Here is a 15,917-nt window from a genome sequence, read left to right as displayed (position 1 = left end):
TTGCAGGGGATGCTGGGGACTCTGGCTCTCAGGTAGGTGGGTGTGCGCGCAGCTGGGTGCTCAGGAGATCCTGACCCTCCTCCTCTTTCCCGGTCTCCCGCAGCTACGTGAGCTGGAGGACAAATACGCAGAGTGCATGGAGATGCTTCACGAGGCGCAGGAGGAGCTGAAGAACCTCCGGAACAAAACCATGCCCAACACCACCTCCCGGCGCTACCATTCGCTGGGCCTGTTTCCCATGGTGAGCTGGTGATTTCTTCCCAGCTGGAGGGCAGCAGGGGCCCTGGCACTAGGACGGCGGCGTCTGACAGTCAGTCCAGCCGCTGGAGTTGGGTCTTTACAGTTAGCTTCTCACTCTGCAGCTCGGATCTGGATCTGAGTCAAGGGTGCTTGAGCCCAGCTGATGGCTTCTTAACCGTACGAGATGAAATTGATTCCTTATTTTCCATCCCTCGAAATCTGTCGTTTTTCTCCTCCTGCCATTAAGAGATAAATTTAGTGGGAACCTCAGATATTTGGAAGATGTGACTTATACAGGTTGAGCATTTCCAGTCTGAAATCTGAAATGCTCCAGAATCCAAAACTTTTGAGCATCAACATGATGCTCAAAGGAATCAGTCACTGGAGCATTTTGAATTTCAGACTTTTGGATTAGGGATGCTCAACTGGAAAGTATTCTGGAAAAATTCCAAAATCTGAGAAATTCCATAATCCAAAACACTACTGGTCCAGGCATTTTAGATAGGGGATGCTCAAGCTGTACCTGATTTTTTCTGATCTTATTAGAGTATGTGCTATTTTGCCCTCAGAAGTGCATTCTGGAATTCCTAAAGTGCTCATATAGTTTTGCTGATTCTTTGTATGCTTAGTAATCATTTTCTTGATGGTTTTAAGTATCTGTGATCTAAAAAAAAAAAATTATCTTTGTGCTTGGGCTGGTAATTTTATATTTTTCATATTATTTCCCCATAATCTAATTTTTTAGCCCTGGCCTGATTTGTTTCATGTTTGGGCTTTGGCAGGGAACATTGTTGAGAAGGGAATATTCCAGGAGGTTAATCTCCTTGTAGAAGTTGGGCAACACAGGCTGAATCAAATGTTACAGGGGTATGAGCTCACTCACCTTATCTTCTGTGAGACTAAAGCCCCTTGAAGGTGGGGACCAGGTCTTATTTGTAACATTTTCCCTCTTTTGATATTCTGTACCTCGCACAGCACTTGGTATGTTGTAGAATTGTAGACGCTTAATAGATACTACATTTGGATGGATGGATGGATGGACAGGCTGATAGGTGGCTTGAAGAGCGAATTCCCAAGAACTCCTTTATATTCAGGTTTTACTTCCATGGTTTGATGAAACACCAGATTCTCTGTGAAGAGAGAAGAGATTTTGAGAGAAACTCCCCCAAATGAGATAGGAGTGGATGGCTGTATAAATGTGTGTGAAATTTGGTCCCTTCTGAATTTGGCCTTTCCTTGGAGCTCTCCTTCCCTTCAGCCTCCCATCGCCACCCCCAGCAAATCCTGTCCTCACCCTACTCCTTGTCTGGCTCACTCTCCCGAAATCAGGATCTCTTTTCTTTGCTTTTACACACCCATGTCAAAATCAGGATAGAACTTTCTCTTTCTCTCTTCATTGAAATGTAAGAGAAACCAAAAAGAAAGACACAGTCAGCTTTTCAAAGGGCAGATGGATGATCCAGTGATTCCAGGAATCCCAGTAAAAGCAGCAAAGAACATTCTGACCCCCACGTTCCCCGATCTAGCACTAACTGCACTCAGCTCACACGCTGGCCTTTGTAGCTCTGCAGGCTCCTTGCCTGGGTCCCCCCTTTCCTGGCACCTCATCTTGGTGCAGTGAGTTCCTGGGCACCCAGATTCACTCCACTGCCTTACCCACTCTCAAGGACAAACCTTGTCTTTGAAAACTAAACCATTGCATGAGAACAGCTGAATTGAAAATTTGCATTTCAGTTTCTTCTGGAGGGATTTTCAGCTTTCGTATTTGCTGAGGTAAAGCTTTTGTTTGCCTTTTTCTGTTGCTGTTGGCAGAGCCCAGTTTTTAAAGACGGCTATTTTAAAAGTGCATTATGCATTAAAGGTATTTAAAGCAGTCTAAAGATGGCACCATGCAGAATACCCAGATCTGCCTCTTTTGCTCCCAGCCATTCTAATTGCTGAGTAAAACAGTGAGTAGCACTTTTTGCTCAACTATGTTCAAGTCTCTTGCCTTATCGTAGGAGTTCTTAATCTGGAGTCCAGACTGAATTCAGGGGCCTGGGAACTTTGGGGGAAAATGATATCTCTTATTTTCATTACTCTTTAAGTGTATTCAGTGTTTCCTTCCTATGTGAAGGTTGGCAACAAGCCACGGTGATATTAGCACCACCCGTGACTCTGTCTGTCACCCGTAGAAATCACAGATATTTTCATAGCACATTTTAGTTGTTACAGATGTCTCAAAATACTGCTGATGCTAATCTCCACTTCAAAATGATAGTACTTACCAGTCCTGAAGCCATATATATGTATGTATATATAGCACAAATGTTATCATATTGATATAATTGCCTTCCTTTGTAATCCTAATAATTCTTTTAAAAATATTATTCTGAGAAGGGGTCCACAGGCTTCGCCAGACTGCCAGAGGGGGAGGGTCATGGCCCAGAAAAGTCTCAGAGCCTGCTTGTGACTTTATTGCAGCATTGCTTTGAAATTACCTTGGTATCCAGGGGGATTAGTTCCAGGACTCCCTACAGATACCCAAATCCTCAGATGCCCAAGTCCCTGACATAAAATGGCTTAGTACTTGCATATAATCTGTGCACATCCTCCCATATATTTAATACTTTAAACCATCTCTAGATTCCTTATAATACCCTAATATTAATACAATGTAAATATTATGTAAACAGTTATTACTCTGTATTTTTTTTATTTGTATTTTTTTTTTTTTAATTTTCCATCTGAGGTAGGTTGAATCCAAGGATATGGAACCCATGGATTGGGAGGGCCGACTGTAGAAATTTGATACCTTGTTTTTCTTAAGGTGTATGAAGGTCTCTTCATCTCCATTTTGCAGGACTCCAAATGTGAATTACATGGTAAATAACAGTATTACGAAAAATAAGCTGACTTAAAAAGATGTCAGACTCACCTAGGGAAGCCCTTTACCAGACTGATGTTTAATGGCAATCTGTGGGGAATAATTACTAAGTAAAACTGCATATTTGTGAATAAGAATTGAAAACAAGCCCAGCAGCCCTCACTTGACTGGGCTTCCCACTGGCTCCTCTGGAGTCTCCCCCGCTTGGTTCCAGTCTCCAGACTGGAGCGTCCCTGTGGACTGTGGGGCTGGGGGTGGATGCCCTGGGGTCCCCATGTGCTGTCTGCTGGGAGCCACTGGGCACGTGGCTATGTCAATTTAGATCAATTAACATGAAATACAACTAAGAATTCAGTTCGTCAGTCACCCTGGCCACATTTCAAGTGCTCGCTAGCTGTTTGTGGTAGTGGCTCTCATATATACGTGTTCCAGTGAAGAGAGAGAACATATCCAGCATTGTAGGAAGTTCTGTTGGTTAACACAGATTTAGCTCTTCCCTTTAGGTTGCTCTGAGCTCTTCTGGTGCTCAGCAGGTGCTTTTGTGTACACACTTGGTCCTCTGGGCATCCACCTGCATTGTGTAAGTGATTGTTCAGAAAAGTAGCAAAGACTTAAATGTGTTTGGTGTCTGCTTGGGAGGCAATGTAAGATTCCTGGTAGAAACAGAAATCTTGCATTGCCTGAGCAGGTCGTTAAAAGGTGACAGGCCATGGATAGTTGGGGAGAGGAACTTTCCCTATGGGAGGCCAGGGAGGACCAGAGCAGAGGCCTAGAGATGACAGTGCCCATGACTCAGGTCATGCACGTAGAGACCTTCTCTTCAGCACAGAGCCAGAGTGCCCTTTGGAGGTGGGGAATGCTTGCTTGGGAGCCAAAGTTGGAAGGCCATCTGGGGGTGGGAAACCTGTGGCCTTCTAGGTCCTTAAGTGGGGCCTTTTGACTGAATCCAAATTTTACAGAACGAATCCTTTTATTAAAAGGGGTGCAGAAGAGAAAGATGAAGCTTTTCTTGCCTCCTTTGGCATTTAAAAAAGAACAATCTTGAAATCAGAAGGCTGCAGGTTCCCCTCCCCTGCACGGTCTGTGCTAGAATCCTGGGTGAGCTGAGGGATGCGGCAGACCCTATAGACAATAGCTTAGCCTGGGGTGTGGGCTGTGATGCCATGCATGTCACTGTTTGTAAGCTTGGAGGTATCTGGAAATTCACCTGTCCCCATCATTCTGAACATCCCCTTTCCCCCATAAGTTCTCCGTCCCTCCTTGTAGCCGCAGTTGCAGCTCCATTGTTTGGCCAAGTGAACGCAGGGTTTGCTTTTGGACACTTAGCTGCGTGTGAGTTAGGGGCTTTACACTCAGTGCCTGATGGTACAGCTACATTCAGAATCTGCCTTGGTGATTGCTCAGCCAGGATCTCTAACAATGCAGGAATCTGTTAGCCTTGTGTTGTGGGATGTCTGTGGGCTCTGGTGGCTCAATTTACTGTGCGTGGATCACCTGGCTGCATACCTGTTTTAGAGACAGCATTTGAATTGCTGCTCACTTGGGTGTGTCTTCCGGCTTTTCCCAGGACTCCTTGGCAGCAGAGATCGAGGGAACCATGCGCAAGGAGCTGCAGCTGGAAGAGCCCGAGTCTCCAGACATCACGTACGGCCAGACAGTTTTTATTGTTCTGAGCTCCTCAGGGACAGCTTGTGACCTGTGCTGTTTAAAAATCAGCAATGTTTGGGCCTCCGCCACCAACAGTGATGACTGTGGTCCTTCCCGGTCTAGATCAAGGGAAATAATAGGACACAGCTGACAACATCCCTTAGCTCCTCTTACTAGGTTTTAAAGACAAATTATGAACGTCCAGAAAGTTCTAGAAAAGGAGAGATGTATTTCCCATCTTTCTTAACACAAGCTCCATCTTGACATAGCTGCAAATTTTTATCTTTCCTTTCAGTGGAGAACATTATTTTAAAAAATGTTGTAACGTCTGTTAGGAAAAGAAATATAGTTATGTGGTATGAGATACAGAATGGCTCCTCTAGGGGTGGGAGCAAGGCTTCCATTTCCTTTATAAATACAACCAGGGATGTCGGCTTCCACTGTCTCTCTTCCTAACTTCAGATCTTGTGGTTTATAAGGAACCTGTGGACCAGGTTTCATTATGATTTCTCCGTACCCAAATTCCATAGACGGAACGTCCATGAAATCCCGAGAGTGACAAGTGTCCATGTGAGCTTCAGTGTATGTGTGACACCCTCTGTGGCCCCTAAGGAAGCAGCTGTTACAGAAACCTGCCTACGCATTTCTCTTTAAAACAGAACCAATTAGCATCAAAGTGTGGTTCTGCTCTTAGAAATAGCAGTTTCTAGAAATAGACAAATCAGGGATTTTTCATCTCATTGTAGAAGTTTAAGACTGATTCTAGGTCTTTTTTTTTTTTATGTGAATGGTCAAAAAATATCCATTTACAAATATTTATTGAGCCCTACATACTCCTGGAGCTTGCACTGTAGTGCGTATCATGAAAGAAGAAAACTAGCTGAGAGACAGAAGTAATACGTAAGTATTTTTATTTGTAGGTCAAGCTTTAGGGATGTGAAGAGCAGTATCACTCTTGCTAGCACACAGCTGTGCGTTGGAGTCCTGGATTCAGTGGGTGTTGAGTCTCTCAAATTTCACATGGTGGAGGAGGCAACCAAACACCCCGAGAAACATGTGGAGGCACAGGATAGCAGGCTGCTTGGGGGCTCGTCGTGGGCCAGGTGCCTTTTTGGCTTCTCAATGGATAACTTTTGGAGGGTTTAACTCCAGGGTCATTCCTGCATTTGCTTATTCGTGGGTGTTGTGCATTCTCCCCAGTCACCAGAAGCGAGTCTTTGAGACAGTGAGAAACATCAACCAGGTGGTCAAGCAGAGGTCTCTGACCCCTTCCCCCATGAACATCCCCGGCTCCAACCAGTCCTCGGCCATGAACTCCCTCCTGTCCAGTTGCGTCAGCACCCCCCGGTCCAGCTTCTATGGCAGTGATGTTGGCAACGTTGTCCTTGATAACAAGACCAACAGCATCATCCTGGAAACAGATGGAGCAGACCTGGGGTGAGTGAGCTGTGAGTCTTATTTTTCTGTTTTGGGGAGAGGATGGGTAGTATGTTTGAATGCAGTTCAGTAATCATAAGAGGGAGGTTGATGAGAATTGCCTGAAAGATAGACATTACAGTTCCCCAAATCTGTCCTAGCAACCCACTGAGCGTATGCATATCCTTGATACTGATATTTTAACCAGTTTAAAGAGGTATAACAAGATGATACCAGAAAGTCTCCTTTTCTGTAAACTTCTAGAAGGGGAGGATTAATGAATATTTCTTCTGTTAATCTTCACTGTTAGACTACAAAATAGACATTGTTTTGTGACCCCTTTGTACCTTGGATGTTGGAAAGGCTGGGGAGGACTCAGGTTCTCTGTCTCCTGGCCAGAATCGGGTTTGCTTCAGAAGGTGGGTGCAGAGAGTCAGGGCACTCAAAAGCGTCTGTCATGCCGTGCATCTGTAGAGTGGGCCTTCCTCAGCAGTGGTCAGTTCCTCTTTGTCCTGAGGCCTTGCCGAACTTCCTCCCTCCACCAACATTGTCTACTTTGTGCACCCTTTTCCTTAATAAAATTGATTCTTCTGGACTGCTTGGGTCAGATGGGAAACTGCTTGATCAGAGCTGGGATGTTTTGTTTTGTTTTTTGAGACAGAGTCTTGCTGTATCACCCCGGCTAGAGTGTAGTGGTGTGATCGTAGCTCACTGCAACCTCAAACTCCTGGGCTCGAGCCATCCTCCTGCCTCAGCCTCCCATGCAGCTGGGACTAGGGGTGTGTGCCACCATGCCGGCTAATTGTTTCTATTTTTAGTAGAGACGGCGGTGTGGGGCGTCTTACTCTCGCTCAGGCTGGTCTCAAACTCTTGACCTCCAGCAAACCTCCTGCCTCGGCCTCCCGGAGTGCTGGGATTGCAAGCGTGAGCTACCGCACTCGGCCCTCAGGGCTGGTTTTGTTCACAGTTTTCAGCTCCTTTGCTTCAAGAGGAAAGAGAAGCGTCCCTTGAACCAGTTGCCCTTCTGGTAGGCAGGACCTGCAACCTGCAGGTTTCTTCCAGAATGTTCCTGAGGGAGATGTTTAGAGCGACTGGATTTTAACTTAGTATGTGCAACTTTTCATTCCACCGTAGTCCTTGGCACCTCCCTGCGCCCCCCAAACCCCCGAAAACCCCAGTGAGGGGAGCAGTTCTTCAGGGCCGGCGTTTGCCTCTGGTTGTCGCCTGCACGTGAGCGGCGCGTCCCCCGTGTCCCCTGCCGGCGGCCGCTCTCACGCCCGTTTCTCCTTCCAGAAACGAGGAGCCGAGTAAGAAGCCGGGGACGCCGGGCACGCCCGGCTCCCACGACCTGGAGACGGCGCTGCGGCGGCTGTCCCTGCGCCGGGAGAACTACCTCTCGGAGCGGAGGTTCTTCGAGGAGGAGCAGGAGCGCAAGCTGCGGGCGCTGGCGGAGCGGGGCTCACCCCCCGAGAGCGTGGCGTCCCTGGGCGCGCACTCCCGCCTCTCCGAGCTCTCCGGCCTCTCCGGCGTGGCCTTCGGCGGCCGCTCCTACCTGCCCGAGAAGCTGCAGATCGTGAAGCCGCTGGAAGGTGACCGCGGCGGGCCCCGGCCCCTGTCCGCCCTGGTCGGCGACGCCCTGTGGGCCCTGCTGCACGTGCGGCGGGCCGGGCCCCCCTGTAGCGCCTACTCCTTCTTCTTCCGCGACAGCCACCCGCGCTGCTGGCTCGAGTTCCTGTAGCCGGCGGGGGGACGGCGCAGGACAGGCCGGGGGGCCTTCCGGGTTCCCGCCTGCGCCTCTAGAGCCTTGGGAATCCGAGCCTTCCAGAATCCACCGGGTCCAGCCTGGGGGGCTCGGAAGTGCGGGGAATGAAGGCCTTGGCCTGGCAGCAATCTTGATGCCAGGGAGGGCTGCCGAGCCAGCACTGTTTCTGTTTTGGTTCCTCCCCCACCCCCGCCAATAACCACCTGAAAGTGATTTGTGGGCTCCCCTGTTCTGACTTGTCCTTATAAAGAGACTGCAGAGTCCCAAGTCCGGCCGCGAAGGGCGCGGCTGGGGAGGGAGGCGAGTCCTGGACCTCCAGCTACTTTGCCAGGGCCGGCCACGGTGTCAGTAGCAGGGGCTCTCAGACGATTACATTCAGGGAAGAACTGCCTTTCTTCTTTCTTTTTCTCTTTTCTTTTCTGTTGCTTTAGGCATTATAAAATGTTTTGCCTTTACCTACTACGACCCTACCAAAAGCTACCAGGTGTTTTTATTTTCCATTTTGTATGCCTTTAGTTTGGAAACCCATATGAATTTGACAAGGTGTTTGAGAATTCTCTGTTGCATTTCTAATGCAAAGCCAAATCAGAATTTCTGTAAGCAAATATTTCTCAACTTTCTAAAAATTATTGCCACCTTTAAGGAGCCGTTTAAGACATTTTTTTCGTAATCTTATCCCTCTCACAAACTTTTAATAACACAGGTATATTGTTGTGCTATACATGTATCTGTGCCCTGTGCCTAAAAAGAATACCATTATTTTCACCTCAAAATAACCTGTTTGTCCCCTTAGGGGCACTATTGCCCTTGTTGAAATTGCATGCTGTAAGGTGAGGTTGTGCTTGTTAAAGACCCAAGACATGACGGGGGTCCTATATTCCCCTAAGGAAGGAAGAGTGGACTATTCAGTTTTTATGATTATTTTTAAATTGTATAATTGAGGTCCTTCCTAGAGTTCAGAAAAGGTATGGCTCATTCTTTTTAAATTGTTTATTCTGTTGTAAGCTTGGTGATTGTTTGCTGATCCACATTATATCTGTTTTTCTTTCAATAAAATCTTTCATTTCTGCAATTTTACTTTCTGCCTTACTTTTCTTTTTTTCCTGCTTTGTCTTTCAAAGATCATTAGAATTTATCATCTCTGTCTTGTCTGCTTTCTATATTTGATTCTGTGTTTCATTAGATCATCCAAGAACATGTTTTTGGATTAATTTTCAAAGCACATCGCAGGAAGAGATTTTTTAAAATTTGTTTTGACCAATTCATCTTTATTTCTTTTAATCTTGTGACTTAGTGGTATTTTTGTGATCAGTTAATAAAAATAAGAGGAAATCCCATTAGATTTGCAAGATGAATTTTATCTATAGTACTCTGCACCCCTGGAGGCTAAGTCACTACCATTAAAAAGTCATGACTTATCATTCTGGCCTGTAACACGTGATACAGGTCCATTTGGCTCCATTTTGTAGTTCTGTCTTCTTAGCTGTTTAAAGTACATCCAATATTTTCTTTCTTCCCTCCCTTCCCCGGTTATTTTTTGTGTTACTATGTTAAATTTGATAAGGTGGGCTGCTGACATAGAAGTCTGCTTGACTGCAGGTTCAGCACAGTTCTGTGATGTCGGATAAGTTACCCCATCCTTTGAGCCCTGTTTCCCTTAGTGTGAAATAGCCTCATAGCTATCAAACAAGATTGCTGTGAGGAGTAAATGTGATGTGTTTTGTATTGTGCCTGGCACCTAACAGGTGCTTATTAAACTTGAGCTCTTCAGACTTGTCCCTATTCCGGCAGCTGAAGTCTACAGGGCCAAGTTACTGGTGTTGAGACCTGGACCAGCATCCTACTAGGGTCATGTTCTTACCTTATCCTTTTCCATTGGTCTGCTGAGAAGCTGATAGGATTCCCATGATCTCCAGCAGCCCAGGTAAAAGTACCCTGGAGAATGTTGGCTGGGATCACAGTAGATAGCCAATCTGTGTCTCCCATCTGTGTCTCCCTTACCTGTTTAATTAATCTTGCCATCTGCTTATTGTGTCAGCCAAAGTAGCTGAGCTAGGTGTTTAAGAATGCTATAGCACTCTTGTCTCTTCATCTTACCTGATAAGTTTTAAGCCACTGAAGAACAAACAAAACATTCAAACTAGAGATAGAGAGAGATCTATGGTAAAAAGACTGAGGCAGGCAGTATTTCTTCTCCTGAATTTTGCTCTTCCCTTCTGATTAATTATAACCATGGTAGTATTTCCAAATAAACAGTGTGTAATTAAGAGAAAGCATATACTTCTAAGCTGTGCATTATCCCCCAGGTTTTGTTCTTTTAAGTCCTGGCTGCTCCTCTGACATACATGGATTTGGTTTTCTTCTCCTTTGATGATGTGGAAACTTTTTAGCGGAAACACTGGGATGTAGAGAGAAAGGGGCAGTGACCCTCGTTAGGTTTCCCCTGCTGTCTACACCCTTGTTCCACAGAACTTTATCTTGGTGGCAGCCACGAACAGAAAGGTTCCTCTCTTTCCTTGTCCTGTTGCCTAATCCCTGCCTCATTTTTATGTGGGTGGGAGGAGTGGGCCAGTGTTACGTTGAGTTGGTAATGGGAGCTAATACAGAGACTCTTCAGCTTTGTGTTTGACAAGTAAAGGAAGCCAGGCTGAATAATGAGCTGGGAAAATGGATAGGAAAGAGGCAACCTGGGCTTTTTACTTTTTGATTTGTGTACCCTCTTGTGTGAAAGAAGGGACTCAGGCAGCCAGGAGGATGGGTAGAATTCCTTCCTGGGGGCTCAGGCAGCGGCAGCAGCAGGGAGGTGAAGTGTGAGATGTTCTGCCCAGGTGCTGGGCTTGGCAAACCTTCCAGGGGCCTTGGGACCAGCCAGGAGTGGGGATAGTCCGTGAGCACCACAGCGTTACATAACTGGAACAGCACAGTAGGGTTTGAGAAAACACCTGCATGGGGGTTAGAAAAGCCATTCCAGGGTGTTACTGATTACATTTCTGAGGCTTGTGTATGAGAGGCCTCTTCACTGCTGAGAGGCAGTGCATAGGGGTGAAGAGAGTGGATACTGGAGCCAGCCTCGGTTTCAGTCCTGGATTGGCCACTTGCCGGCTGTGCAACCTCTGGCAAGTTCCTTTACCACCCTGTACTCAGTTTCCTCATCTGTAAAATAGAGACAGCAGGGTTATTGTGAAGAATTAACAAATTGTAAGTGTAGACCTCTCAGAAGAGTGCCCAGCACTTAGTAAGTGCCCAGTAAAGGTTGGCTATTCTTATGTAAGGGATGTGCAAAGCATGGGGTAAAAATCCATGTATGATGCACGTTTCCACATCTTTTAGTTGTAATCTAAGTCTCCTTGGCTGTGCAGTTTCGGGGAATGCATTTCTGTAGCCTCTTTCACGCCACACAGCAGACCCTTTGTAGCTCCTTTCTCTCTCGAGCCCGTGGGTGCGAGGTGGAGGGACGAGGCAGCCTGTTGAACAGATGGAGGAGCGAGGCCTGCAGGACTCTTCTTGGGGCCCCGACTTCCAGCCTCCCTGAGTTCTTTCCCTGTGGACCGTGGACATCTCAAACCCCTTTCAGAAGGACAAGGAAATTAGGCCTTTCCTTGCCATGGTCCTTCACTTTCCAGAGTCTGTTGGCTTTCCCTTTCTTCCCCTTCCAGCAGCTGAGGTGACGTGGCCACGTTGTACCTGGGGATTTCTTAATCATCCTTCACAGACCCCGGTGCACAGAGCTGAACATAACAATGGCTTGTGTAAGACTTCTCCCTGGCGCTGTTTTGTTATCAGGAATGTGCCTATGCAGCCAGTGAGCACAGGGACAGGGGCCCGTTAGGTAGTGTGCACGGGGTCCCTAGGGGTGGCCGAGAATTCCCATCAGCAGGGGAGCGTATCTCCTGGCAGGCCCTGGACACCCTGGGAAGTTTTGCTGCTGACCATTTATGCAGCTAGGGGCCAGGGCTTCTGAATGGAACAGGGATATCCTTGTTGTTTTCAGACCTGTGGATTTAGGGGAGCGGGCAGTGTGAGATTCCTGAAAGAACCTGGCCTTTAGCTCTGAAGCCTGGCCATGCCACCACTGGTTAAGTGACTTTGTAAATTTATCTAACTTTAGGCAGCTTCTGCTCCCCCATCTTTCAAGTATATAATATTACTTAGTTCATAGGGTCATTTTGAGGAGTCAGTTGACGTAATACATGTAAACAAACTGCCATACAGGCATGCTTCAATACGTGGTAGCTTAATTAAAAAAAAAAAAAAAAAAGCCGTGGCACGTGGGACTCAGAATCCCAGGAGCTGGTCTCAGCAGGCCTGTGAAAGTCCTGGCAGTGTTTGACAGTGTTGCTGGCATGGGAGCTCCCTCTCTTTGGGGAACGTGTCCTCCCCAAAGGGAGCTCTCCTGCTTCCTTCAGATTCTCAAAATATCTGAGAGTTAAGAACCACAGCTCTAGAGCAAGTTTTCTTAATATTGGCGCTGTTGACATTGGGGGCCGGATCATTCTTTGTTGTGGGGCCCGTCTTGGGCATTGTAGGATGTTTGGCAGCATCCCTGACCTCTTCCCACCAGATGCGATTAGCATCCCCCTCGTCCTCCACAGTTGTGACAACCAAAATGTCTCCAGACATTGCCAGATGTCCCCTGGGGGTAAAATCATCTCTAGTTGAAAACCACTGCTCTAGATGTATATTGCCACCTAGTGAGAGAACAGGCATGTGATGCCCTCTTTCGTTATATTCACTCTTAACTACCTTTTTTATTTTTTGCGTTTGGAGTATTTTTACTTATATTCTTCAATAGATCCAGATTAAGTAGATTGCTGTTATACATGTACACACATGAAACTGGGAGAGACCTTGAAGTGGTTGTCTAGGAACTCTTTAAACATGTATTAGAAGTGTGTACGGGTTTTTTTTCTTTTAAGTGGATTTGAAATTGCCCACTTACAAAATTTTTTCAACCTTCCTGGCTGAGATTGTTCCTGTCTGAGAGATTATGTCCCAGTGGTATTTGGGCACCCGAGAGAGTCCTTCCTCATCCCACCACCTGCTGGTGTTTCCCTTCTTTTATCTTGGCTTCTGAGCTGCTGGTTCCTAGCACCCCTGGTTCCTTTTCTTCACTCCCCAGGGCAGCCTGGTAGCCTAGGGGGATCCTCACCTATCCAATAAGTATCCCCTCGGTAAATCCATGGCGACTATCTGGGCGTCCATTTGTGTGGGCATCCATTGTGCTCCTGCCTTCTGTTGCCTGAGAACCTTTTCAAAAGCACCTTTTGAGTGTAGAACATTTGTTTGTGTGACTGTGTATGCTTGGTTGACTTCACCTGTAGGACGGGGCTAGAACTCAGCCTCATAGTCCGTCCGCCAGTATAACCAGCATCGTGTGAGGTGTTACTGAGTCTTCCAAGGGGAAAAAAGGATTGCTTTGTCACATGGGTTGGGCAGAAACCCAGGGCATTATGGCACACTAAAGGTTCTGAGATGCCCCTTTGTAAATACACTTCGTAATCCAGGTTTCCTAAGCACATTTGGCCTTGGAATGCTTCTCTTTGTTGAGCACCTGTGACACCTTGAGGTCCTTAGGGACACACTCTGGTGTTATTACAGACCTTGCCCGATGTCATCTGAGTCGCAGGGTCTGATGTCACTGAGGAGATGGGCTCCTCTGCTTTAGACCTCTGTGTGAACTTAACCGTGTTCTTAAATCACACCTCTTTAACCTGACTCCTCTCCCTAAGCCCGCGGCCTCTTGAGGTTGCTGGCAGCATACAGAGAACCTAAGGAAAGGAGGTGATGGTCACACCTATCACTTATCTCTGTGTGCTGCTTTAATTTCTTTTTGCTTTTCTCTTGTGAGTCCTGGGGTTGGTTTGACATTATTTTATTCTGCCTGAGCTGAGTCCTCCCTGTTAATCAGCAATCTGTATTTGGCATCAAATTGGTACCCATGGCACCTTCCTTTTATGTTTATCTTGCCATTTTTTCCTCTTCTAGTTGTAAAATGATAATATGTTGAATTTGGGGGTTGACATCAGTTGATTATAATAAAGACTTTGTCACCAAATCCTCTTGACACGGAGTATGGCTTTAATTTTACTTTTTTTAAAAAATTGCTGATTCCTTCAATTGGTTCTCCTTCTGGACATGGTAGGATCTTAGCTACTATTGCATGGCAGAAAGGGCCAAGGCAGCTCCACCGAAGTTCCCACCGTAGTGCACCTATAAAGGCTCAGGTCTTGCCGGGGTCACACTAAGCACTTTGAGTTTGGGAAACAGCCGTCATCTTAGTCTTTCATCCTAACCCTCTCTTCTCCCTGCTCTCCCTTCTTCTCTTCCCTTTCTCCTGCAAGGTTCTGCCACCCTTCACCACTGGCAGCAGTTGGCCCAGCCTCACCTTGGGGGCATCCTGGACCCCCGGCCTGGTGTGGTCACCAAGGGCTTCCGGACGCTGGACGTTGACCTGGACGAAGTATACTGCCTTAACGACTTTGAAGAAGATGACACAGGTGACCACATTTCTCTCCCGGGCCTAGCTACCTCCACGCCAGTTCAGCACCCAGAGACCTCAGGTGAGAGGTCCCGAGCACACGCGACTGTCTCAGGCAGCAGAAGTTACCGAAGCTGGCCTCAGGCTTCCCCAGAGGAGATGCAGGAGCCGCCAGCGGCCACGGAGGAGGAGGAGGAGGAGGAGGAGGAGGAGGAGGGGTCTGGTGAGGGCACCACAATAAGTCCTGTAAACTTGGCACCTTTCCCGGAGGCAGAGTTCTGGGCCATTCTCACCTCTGTTCCGGGCACCATCCGTAGTGGCTCTCTGTCTGTAGCTTCCGCTCGTCTGTGTGGGTGATGATTAAAGCATTCCCGTCGCGTGGTTCTGTTTTTAAATACAGAGTCTGATGCCTCCTATTTGTAACAAATGGGTGTAGCTCCCTGCCCGTCTTGGAGGTGCATGGCCCAGCAGGGCTCTTAAAGTGGGAGCAGGAAAGGCTGCTAAAAAGAAGTGGATTATTGGGTCTCCTGAGAACATCACCGGCCTTCTTCCCATTATGGGTGTCTCCCTGTGTCTGAGGAGCGGATTCTCAAGTCCCCTGGTGATTTCCAAACTGGGCTGGGCAGTTTTAGGGAAATTATGACTGCTGGGTCGTTCAGAAGGTGAAAGAAAGAAGCTATTTACCTGTATGCTGTATTAAAATAGAAAGAAGCCCAGGAAATACTCAGGATTTCAGACCAACATTGATAGATCAGCCTTTTACTTCCCTAACTTCAGTGAAGGTACATATGTTGTTTTCTTTCTAGCTTATACTTGTGTTCGAAGTGGATTTTGAAAAAGTGTTTGAGCAAAACTCCTTAACTAAATAAGCCCCAAGATACTATCATTAAGCTCTTCTAGAGAGAAGACACTAGATGAATCCAGAAAAGAGCTCTGCCTGACCTCCCCCTGCCCCCAGCATTAAAGGTGTGGCCCTGAGTTTGCAAAATTGCCAACTGGGACAAAGCTTTTGTATTCAGGGCCCCTGGGACTCATGGGGTCACCTGGTTACTCTTTACCCCAACAGTATGCTTTGGCCTGACTTCGAGACCTCTCAGTTCCTTGTGCTTGAGAGACAGAGCTCTTGTGGGATAAGGGGAGAGACCCAGAAGAAGATGAATTAACCCAATGTTATCATCCTCATAACGTTCATTACTCACCAAGTTTGAAGAAAGGACATATATCCTTGTGATTCATGATTTTCATTTGTCAAGGCCACAACACTCCCCGTGAAATACAAGGCAGGAAAGAGCTGAGGCTCTTGATAGTGTCTCGCATCCTCTGGCTAATTTCAGACAGCTGTGGTCAAGGGACTTTATTTGGGACCAACTTTTGTCTTTTTCTTTTTTGAGACAGAGTCTCGCTCTGTTGCCTGGGCTAGAGTGAGTGCCGTGGTGTCAGCCTAGCTCACAGCAACCTCACACTCCTGGGCTTAAGCGATCCTTCTGCCTCAGCCTCCCGAGTAGCTG

At 47.0% G+C, this 15,917-nt stretch overlaps 1 protein-coding gene across 9 annotated transcripts in view; it reads left to right on the top strand.

Moving 5' to 3' along the window:
• TRAK1 (trafficking kinesin protein 1) overlaps positions 1 to 15,917 on the top strand; it is a 171,658-nt gene that overhangs the window by 143,083 nt on the left and 12,658 nt on the right. For 6 of the 9 annotated variants that reach the window (XM_045530941.1, XM_045530939.1, XM_045530940.1 and 3 more), the window contains 5 exons: positions 104 to 241; positions 4,674 to 4,750; positions 5,954 to 6,190; positions 7,463 to 7,758; positions 14,273 to 14,428. In XM_045530941.1, coding sequence (XP_045386897.1) covers positions 104 to 241; positions 4,674 to 4,750; positions 5,954 to 6,190; positions 7,463 to 7,758; positions 14,273 to 14,428 — 904 coding nt within the window. Of the gene's footprint in view, positions 1 to 103; positions 242 to 4,673; positions 4,751 to 5,953; positions 6,191 to 7,462; positions 7,759 to 14,272; positions 14,917 to 15,917 lie in introns of those variants that run through there. The other 3 variants (XM_045530936.1, XM_045530943.1, XM_045530944.1) reach the window with 2 other exon arrangements.

This window comes from Lemur catta, chromosome 18 (genome assembly GCF_020740605.2).
Source record: "Lemur catta isolate mLemCat1 chromosome 18, mLemCat1.pri, whole genome shotgun sequence".
NCBI classification, from domain to species: Eukaryota; Metazoa; Chordata; class Mammalia; order Primates; family Lemuridae; genus Lemur; species Lemur catta.
Note: the sequence above shows the minus strand (reverse complement) of the source record. Positions and strands in the feature narration are given on the sequence as shown.